General features: G+C 27.7%; 1 protein-coding gene across 1 annotated transcript in view; it reads left to right on the top strand.

Moving 5' to 3' along the window:
• LOC124886682 overlaps positions 1 to 9929 on the top strand; it is a 22069-nt gene extending 12140 nt beyond the window's left edge. The window contains exons 2-4 of the mRNA XM_047395573.1: positions 7954 to 8147; positions 8268 to 8730; positions 8929 to 9929. Coding sequence (XP_047251529.1) covers positions 7954 to 8147; positions 8268 to 8730; positions 8929 to 9929 — 1658 coding nt within the window. The remainder of the gene's footprint in view (positions 1 to 7953; positions 8148 to 8267; positions 8731 to 8928) is intronic.
• The last annotated feature ends 450 nt before the right edge of the window (positions 9930 to 10379 follow it).

Genomic DNA, 10379 nt, shown 5'->3' with positions numbered 1-10379 from the left:
TAATAATAATAATAATAATAATAATAATAATAATAATAATAATAATATTTGAGTTAGTTTGGTGCAACATAAACCCACACCAAGATTAATAGACGTTTCAACCTTCATCACAAATAGAAACGTAGACTTGCATGTGTGGAAAACATTTTTCTTCTTTTTAAAAAAAAAAAAAAAAATGTAACCCAAATTTTAAGACAACGAGTGATATAATCCAAAATCTAGTCTATTATACTTGTGCAACATCTAGGATATGTGTATGGGTGGCAATGTGTTAGTAGTAATTACATGAACCCAGTGGTCGAGTCAGGATTTTCATCAAAGGGGTTCACAAGTGAATATATAAACTAAACAAAGACGGTTCGACATCTACTATATATATAAAAAAAATAATCTTAATCATGTATATATAATATAATTTTTCATCGAAAGAGGATTGAATGAACCCCTATCCTAAGTGTAGCTTCGCCCTTGCATAAACCCAGAAGTTTTTGCTGAGTCAATGAATCCGGTAATTTTGGTTGAAAATTTTGGAATTAAGGAGGGTCCATTCGGAGGTTGCTTTTGTCAAAATTGAAGTTATGATTGTCCTAATATTGGTCCATGAATATATTAAAGACAAGTAGAGTTATGGTTGTCCAAATGTTTGGTCCATGAATATATAACGTATACGTATCTATATCTATATATATATATATATTATAGAAGATTTGGTTTCAACATGATAGTTTTTTATCTTTAAATTCTTATTTAAGGATATTAAAGTCATTACAATAAATTATAAACTCAATTCAATTGTTTTTTATGCTTTTGACTTTGGAACCTCATAAAAAATTTGAATAAAAACCCATTCTTTTCTCTTTAATTACAATTAATATCATTGAAGAAATTTACCATAATGCCACACACATGTGGGTCCTCTATCTTCCATTAATTTTTCAATCTTATTTATCTTTTTTATGTATAAAATTGTTTCAAATATATTTAAGTAAATTGATTAGTAGGATGATAATTTATTGTAAAAATTAATTATAATTGATGCAATTGAATAAATTTTGTTCTTTATTTAATTTCATATCAAACATATAATTTACTTTCTTTCTTATATGTTATTACAATTTCACCTAATTTAATTTTTTCCTAACATATTCAATCGTGATTTTACTATATCATCTCTAATTAATTATTATGGTCATCTAAGTATCATGTCACTTAAATTGGAGTAGAAAAAGTTTTACATAATAATTAAAAATTTAAATTATTTAAAAAATATTATTTTTCTATTTCTATATATTAAAAATGATGGTTTTGACATGTTAGCTTATGGGTATTAAAACAAAGTTTTAGAATACTAAGGTCTATAAAATACTTTGCAAGATTAGTTTGTTTAGGAAAATTGTATTTTGTGTTTTAATGTTTGGACCTTATCAACAACTATAAGAAAAGTCCTTTCATTTTGAATTAATTACAACCCATACCATTCCAATAAATTACCACTTTGCCATTAATACTACTCCTATTGAATATGATGGAGCCCACATATAATTAATTATTATAAATTATTTATATATTAAAAATTAATAATATTTAATTAAAAATCATATAAATATTTATGACATGTCTGCTTCAACCGTAATTGTACTATATTACCCTTAACTAATTATTATATCACACTTAATTAATTATTATAAGTTATTTATATATTAAAAAATAAAATAGACATTTATGACATGTCTGCTTCAACCGTAATTGTACCATATCACTCCTAATTAATTATTATATTGCTCCAAATTAATTATTATAAGTTATTTATACATTAAAAAATTAATAATATTTAAGTAAAAAATAAAATAGACATTTATGGCATGTCTGCTTCAACCGTAATTTTACTATATCACCCCTAATTAATTATTATGGTCATTTAAGCATTGTACCACATAAGTTGAAATAGAAAAAAATAATTTTATATATTTCAAAAAAATTACATGAAAAATACTAGAAATCACAATAATTAACAACTTAAAAGATTTAAAAGATCCAAAATATTTGGTCGACTCTAGAAATTATATTAGTGTCACTGAAAATGGAATAGAAGAAAAGTATTACAAATCACAATAATTAAAAATTTAAATTATTTTTAAAATATAATTGATTATCAATGCCACAAAAATTTGGACAAGAAGAGTAACGTATTCAAAGGGCAAAAGAGTAAAATTTTCATGACATTATAAAAATAAAAATAAAAATTGCTACATATACTCAAAGGGCAAAAGAGTAAAAACACATAAAAGATAAATGTTGAGAAATCAAGAAGCACAAAATGTTACAAATGGATTATTAACATTTGTAACATTCAACACATTTCTAAATGTTTTCAAATTTTTCTTGAATCAACACATACATGTAATAAAAATAATAAATAATAATAATTGCATTTTACTATATCATCCCTAATTAATTATTATGGTCATTTAAGCATTGTACTACATAAGTTGAAATAGAAAAAATATTATAAATTACAATGATAAAAAATTTAAATTATTTTAAAAATATAATTGGCTATCGTCGACACAAAACTCTGGACAAGTAGAGTAGCAAATATTATTCAAAAAAAATTATATAAAAAGTATTATAAATTACAATAGTTAATAAGTTAAAATATCTAAAAACAATTTAATATATTATATATTTCAAAAAAATTACATGAAAAATACTAAAAATCACAATAATTAACAACTTAAAAGATTTAAAAGATATAAATATTTGGTCGACTCTTGAAATTATATTAGTGGCACTGAAACTGGAATAGAAGAAAAGTATTATAAATCACAATAATTAAAAACTTAAATTATTTTTAAAATATAATTAACTATCAATACCACAAAAGTTTGGACAAGAAAAATAATACGTATTATTTGAAAATTACATAAAAAAATATTATAAATTACAATAGTTAACAAATTAAATTATCTAAATACCTATTAAAAGTATGATTGATTATCTAAATTCTATTTGTATCATATAAATTGAGATAAAAATTAATATATTGAACCCGTGCTAGATCTCGAATGAATCTTAAAATGTACATGCAATTCTTTTTGAAAAAAAAAACTTTTATTTAAATATATCAAAATCGAAAAGGTTAATTTTAATGCAGCACGTTAAACAATGTATAAGAACTAATTTAACATAAATAATACCAATATTTACTAATAGAAGCATTACTAATACAAATATTACTAATATATTCTATTCAAAAAGAAAATTTATACACTATGACAAACGACTCCTACGTTTCAATAGAAAGAATATATACAAAAGAAAAGTTTGATAAAAAAATTTACAGAAATATATTTTATAAGTATATTTTATCGTACCAATGAAAACATTCTACTGCTCAAACTTCCTACTCCAACATAAATTCTAAAACTTAAAAATTACAATTCACATGTTTTATTGTTCGGTCTGTGCTGACACGGGCCTTGCACTTCTAGTATATATATATGTACTATTATCATTAGGTGTTTGTTATTAGCATTAGTTGTTTGATAGGGAGAAAATATTTTCAACAAAAATATTTTTCAATATTCTCACGTTTGATTAATTAAGATTTTTGAATATAAAAAAAATCACTTGATTAAAAGATAAGTAAAAAAATTTCCTAACAAGTAGGACGAAAAAAGTTTCACAAATATCATTCTATATTAATTTTAATGTATCCTCCGCATTCTTCAACACAACTCATCTTTACTTCTACCCTACGGCCCCATCCCTACCACACGTCCACACCCATCATCCATAAAGTAACTGTTTAAATTATACACGAATGCATTTAGGACAAAACAATTTATCTTACATGAAAGAGGAAGTACGCTAAGAAACTCACTTTTTTCCCCTGAAAAATAGAAAAAGATTTTTCAAGAAATATTTTCCTCCGTATCAAACAAATCCTAAATCACATTTTTTGATACATAAATTGTTGGGAAGAAATGTAAAGATATAACAAAATTAACAATAATATTTAATTATCAGCAAAATAATAATTTAACAATATACTAATAAATTAGTACTATCAAAAATTAACTAAATATTACTGCTTAATATTGTATTAAATAAATAAGTATATATAATATATAAATATACTTGAGTGGTGTTGGAAATTGTCCTAAGAAATTACTTTCGCAATGTGTAATATTTTTTCGAATTAAACAAGCACTTTTCTGATTTATAGAGAATATTTAAAACTAAATAAATCTTTCTAATTAATCTAAGCATATATAAATTAACAAAATTAATTATAAACCAACAAGTTCTAACTTAGAAAAGAAATAACAAAATTATTATTTAAATAAAATTAAAGCAAAGAAATGTTAGGCAGAAAAGCAAAGAAGAAATATAGATGTTAGGGTGTCTATCGTAGAAAATAGAGTATTAGTTATTTGTAGCCTTTTTAAGTCGGTGGAGTCTATAAATAATTTTTTCTGAAAAAAATGAAGTATTTTACTTTGGGGATAGGCACGCGTTTTATTTGGTCCACAAGTAAACTTCTCTTATTAGTTAAAAAATTATTAATATATTTACTTTCTCTTAAAGAAAATTATATAATATTCAACTAATGTTTAAAAATATCTATCAATCCCCCATATATTTTAAAATAATTTATAAATAGATGAGTTTAACTTGCTACATTATATGGACAAAATTTAATAACGTTTGATGTCTTTTGAATTATGAACCAAACTTAGACCAATAAAATTTAACCTATAAAATTATCGATGAGAAGGGGAGCCTTGAAGTAACTGGTAAAGTTGTTGCCATGTGACCAGTAGGTCATGGGTTCAGACCTTGAAAACAACCTCTGGCAGAAATGCAAGGTAAGGCTGCATACAATACACCCTTGTGGTGGAGCCCTTCCCCGAAAATCGCGCATAGCAGTAGCTTTAATGCACCACCTACCCTTTTTTATAAAATTATCGAATAACTCTTGTTGTAAGCCAGAAGTTTTATCAATCATATTTTGACCATAATTTTGTTGTTTAACGCAGTTTTGCACCAATAGGCCTTACGCGTGCCTGATATTCATGAGAACTCTAGAAATCAGACCGAAGTTTCATAGGAACGGCCACATTCCACTTCTCATACAAGTGAATCATCAAATGTACACTGCTTTAATATCATTGTGAACTATAAATTTATAAAGAGTTAAAGCTCATCCCTCAATTTTAGAAGCAGCTCAAGCACTCTCAATTAATGTATGGCGTCACTATTGACTTGTTATTACCCATATGAACCTATTTCATGGGATTGTAAATCATATAAGTTGGGTTACCATCTTTATTGACAATCATTGTGGCCTTAATCCTATCTCTTTTGAGGTTTGATGAACTAATTTTCATCCCATAGGTTTAGTCAGTGAATCAGTCAAATTCAATTCTGACTTCACATTATCAATGAAAATTATTCCATCTTTAAGCAATTGCTTAGCAACATCATGATTCAATTTCATATGTATGCTTTGACGATTGTAAAATTTATTCTTCACAATAGCAATTGTGATTTGACAATCATAGTACATAGATACATGAGGCACCGTATCATCCTTTGTTAAAGGAATATTTGTTAAGAAATTTCTTAGCCACTCAGCCTCAAAATCAGCTAGCTATAGAGCTACAATCTCTAACTCCACAGTTGATCTAACAATGATCGTTTACTTAGCTGATTTTTGTGATACTGCACTACCACTGATAAGTATAAATTATTCATATATTTTCATATGTAAATAAATAAAGATTTTAAATAAACTCATGAATAATATATATCTATTATCCATATTTACTAACAATCTTACAAGAAAGGAATGTTGAAAGAATAAGTGAACAAAAAGAAATATTGTGGAAACATGAAGTCTTATTGTGGAAACATGAAAATATAATGAAATGAAGTATCAACAAAAATTAGTTTCGCAACAATGATGATCTTTAAAGTGGCAACAACATTTGATGTCTCCACAAAGCCATGAAACCTACATTATATTTTCTATAAATAAGAATTCAACAAGGAAGGAAAGTATCAAAGAAAAGAGAAGAGTTGAATCAACTACTTAATAATTTTCTTTAAGTTTTCTTTTACTACATGTTAGTTATTCAATGTTGAAAATTATTCTAGATCCTGCTTTTAACTAAATAGCGGAATTATTCTTCTTGAATATTTCTTCTATTTTCTTATTTAATGGAGAAGAATATTTTCGTTAGTAGTACTTATTCTAGTATGGAGTAATTTTCTTTTGTGTTGGGAAAATGATGAATCTTGATATTTCTATATAATAGTAAGTATTATTCCTAAACTTCACATACTTGGGTTGAAGATTTCTATTTAATTTTATCAGCTTTACAGCTAGATGTTGCTTTATTTATTAAATCTATCTAATTTGTACTTCAAATTAACATGTTATTAATTCTGTAATCGAGAGAGGTGGAAGAAATAATACCATTAATTGAAGTATTGATAGATTCTCAATATTTATTTAGTGACATCTATCTAATTTATGTTATAATTAGTTTCACTTATTTGTAATCGAAAGAGGCAAATAGTGTATTAATTAGTTATAACAAGTAAGGTAACCGAAAGGAACTTGCTACAAAAAGTGCATGTCTTAGTTCAAATATATTTTTCTGGGTCTTTAATATTACTATTTTGATGATTAAATTGTATAATCGAGAGGAGTGCATTTAATTGTTCAAGTTTAGTAATAAAACATAATATAATCGTGAGAGGTATTTATACATTTTTGAGAAAAAGAAATTAAGGAATAAAGAGTTTACTTTATATAGAAATATTGAGCGAAGTCAAAATCCCAACACCTTTAACATATTTAAAAAAATATATAAATATATTTATTTTGTACCATCTGTTTATGTACTAACAATTAGTTAATTCATCATTCAACTATTTCTGATTTTCTCAAATAGTAATTGAAACAAGAAACATCCGTAGAATAGATAAAATCAATCTCTGTGGGTTCGACATCTTTCTATACAATAATTTGGCAGAGTGCGAGTAAAAAATATATATATGTCATTGACTCGTTAAATTTTTAATGCCGTTGCCAGGAATTGGTAAAGTCTACTGCAGATTAATTATTTTACTACTAATTTGAGTTTTTTTTTTTAATTATTATTTGAATTTCAAGTTGTAATTTCAGAAAGTGTATGACCCGTTCTTCTTCAAGAGAATTAGTATCATACAATCCTGAAATTGAAAAATTCTTACGTTTGTTACGGAAAGAACAAGCCACATAATCTCAAGTGTCTTTACAACAAGCAATGGAGGGTGACGAGCTTAACAATAACAACAATCCACCTCCACCACATCAAGTGGAAGAACAGTTTGATGAGGTGGCATCATGATGTGATAGGATACTTAGAGATTATGCAAGACCAGATCACTTTGAAGAAGAATCAAGTGTAAGGAGTGCACCAGTAGCAGCAAATAACTTTGAAATTCGCACAGGATTGATTTAGACAATTCAGAATTTATGTCAATTCACAAGTGATATAAGTGAAGACCCTCACGCCCACCTAATTGATTTTCTTGAGTTAGTTGAAACATGTAAATACAATGGGGTCACAACAAATGCTATCAGATTATGGCTTTTTCCTTTTTCATTAAAAAGAGAAGCCAAGACATGGTTGTGAAGTTTACCAAGAGGTTCCATCACTACATGGGAACAGATAACCCAAAAATTTCATAACAAATACTTTTCTCTTGCAAAAATAATTAAAATGAAGCAAGAAATTAATAATTTTTTACAAATTAATACTGAATCTGTCTATCAAGCATGGGAAAGACTAAGAGCAATGTTAAGAAAATGTCCACACCACAAAATTTCAGATCCAGACATTTTATATATTTTTTATCATGGTCTTAAACCCTCTGCTAGAAACGTAATTGATGCAGCGTCAAGTGGATCCATAATGAGCAAAATCACTGCAGAAGCCATACAACTACTTAATGAAATTTCAGAAAATGCAGTGCAATGGCCATCTGATAGAATAATTATCAAGAAAGCAGCAGGAGTCAATCAGGTTGAAGTTTTAAATTCATTGACACAACAGATCACAGCTCTCACACAAAAATTTGAGACTTTTCAGGTAAGCACTCAGTCATCTCCCCAACTTGAAAATTGCGATGTTTGTGGAGGTAATCACCCTAATCATGAATGTCAAGCTTCAATATAAAATGAATAACATGTAAATGTAATTGGTTACAAGAATAATTATCTATTTGGTAGCTCCATGACACATACACATCCTGAATTTCAATGGAGTAATCTTAATGGTGCTGAAAATCCTCAAAAATATTTTAATCAAAAACAGCAAGTGCAGGAATCATCTGACTTTCAAAATCAGATGAGAGGGCAACACAATTATCAGCAATACCAACAACAACCTCAAAGAGCCCACCAACAGAACCTTGAAGAAATGATGAACAAATTCATTTGGGTAACTGATGAAAAAATTGAAAGTCATCATTCAGCCATCAAGAAATTGGAAATTCAGGTAAGTCAATTAGCAACACTCATATCAGGACAAATTCAAGGTGTTCTACCAAGTAACACTAAGAAAAATTCAAAGAAACATCTTAAAGTCATCTCTTTGCGCTCAGGTAAAAATCTTAATGATCCATATGCAAGCCGACAAGAAAGTACGCGAGAAGTGGAACAGGTAAATGAAGGTGCAAAAAATGAGAAATCTGAATATTCAAAAAAATAAAAAATTAAAGAAAAAAAGGTGCGGGAAAATGAATTGATCACAAATCCTCACTCTGTACCTCTTCCTTTTCCCCAAAATATGAAAAGAGAAAAACTTGACAAACAATTTTTAAAGTTTCTGAAAATCTTAAAACAACTTTACATTAACATACCTTTCACAGATGCTTTGTCACAAATGCCTTCATATGCTAAATTTCTTAAAGAGATTTTGTCGAGTAAAAGAAAATTGGAAGAAGTTTCAGTGGTTAAGCTTATAGAGAAATGTAGTGCTATACTTCAAAATAAGCTACCACAAAAACTTGATGACCCGAAAAGTTTTACAATTTCTTGTACCTTGGGAGGCGCTCATTTTGAAAAAGCATTATGCGATTCAGGTGTTTCAGTAAATCTAATGTCATTTTCAATTTTTAAAAAGCTAGAACTTTGTAAGATAAAAGATACTGGAGTATCTCTTCAATTGACCGATCAAAGTACTAAAAATTCAAAAGAAATAATTGAAGATGTTCTCATAAGAGTTGATAAATTTGCATTTCCTGTAAATTTTATAGTACTTGAAATGGAAGAGAACACTGAGGTATCATTAATTCTAGGTAGACCATTTCTCGCAACAGAAAGAGCAATTATTGATGTCCATCAAGGACAATTAATACTGCGAGTTGATGAAGAAAGAGTAATTTTTGACATGCAAAAAATAATAAAATTTTCTGAGAATGAGTCATCATCTTCTTGTTTTCATATTGACTTGCTAGATGACCTTACAGATGAATACAAAGATGATCAGTTGATTACTGATTCATTGGAAAGATGTTTGGCCAAGTCAGGTACGACAAGTGATGATGATCCCACAATCAGAAAAGAAGTGGAAATGCTAAAAGAAAATATAGTGAATGAGGAAAACTCCCTAGAAGAAGTTCAACCCAAAATTAAACTCAAAACACTTCCATCTTATCTGAAATATATTTTTCTTGAATCTGAATTATGTCCAGTAAGTATTTCCTCTTCTTTGACTACAGAACAAGAAAACAAATTAATTGGAGTATTGAAAGAACACAAAAGAGCCATCGGGTGGACTATAGCTGATATCAAAGGAATAAGTCTAGCTATTTGCACACATAAGATCCTTATGGAAGATAATTACAAACCAATAGTCCAACCTCAATGAAGACTAAACCTAAAAATACAATAAATTGTCAAGAATTCAGTGATAAAACTTCTAGCAGCAGGTATTATTTATCTAATATCTGATAGTCCTTGGGTGAGTCCTGTGCAGGTAGTACCAAAGAAGGGAGGTATAATAGTGATTAAAAATGAAATAATGAACTCATACCTACCAAAACTATCACATAATGGAGAGTCTGTATTGATTATAGACAACTTAATAAGGTTATAAGAAAAAATCATTTTCCTCTACCTTTTATTGATCAAATGCTTGAGAGAATTGCAGGTCATGAATTTTAATGTTTCCTTGATGGGTATTCTGGATACAATCAAATATCAATTTCTCCAGAAGATCAGAATAAAACCACATTTGCATGCCCCAAGGTACGTATGCTTATGAAAAATGCCATTTGAACTATGCAAAGCTCCTGTTACATTTCAGCGTTGCATGTCA

The sequence above is a fragment of the Capsicum annuum genome, chromosome 8 (assembly GCF_002878395.1).
Source record: "Capsicum annuum cultivar UCD-10X-F1 chromosome 8, UCD10Xv1.1, whole genome shotgun sequence".
Taxonomy (NCBI): Eukaryota; Viridiplantae; Streptophyta; class Magnoliopsida; order Solanales; family Solanaceae; genus Capsicum; species Capsicum annuum.
Note: the sequence above shows the minus strand (reverse complement) of the source record. Positions and strands in the feature narration are given on the sequence as shown.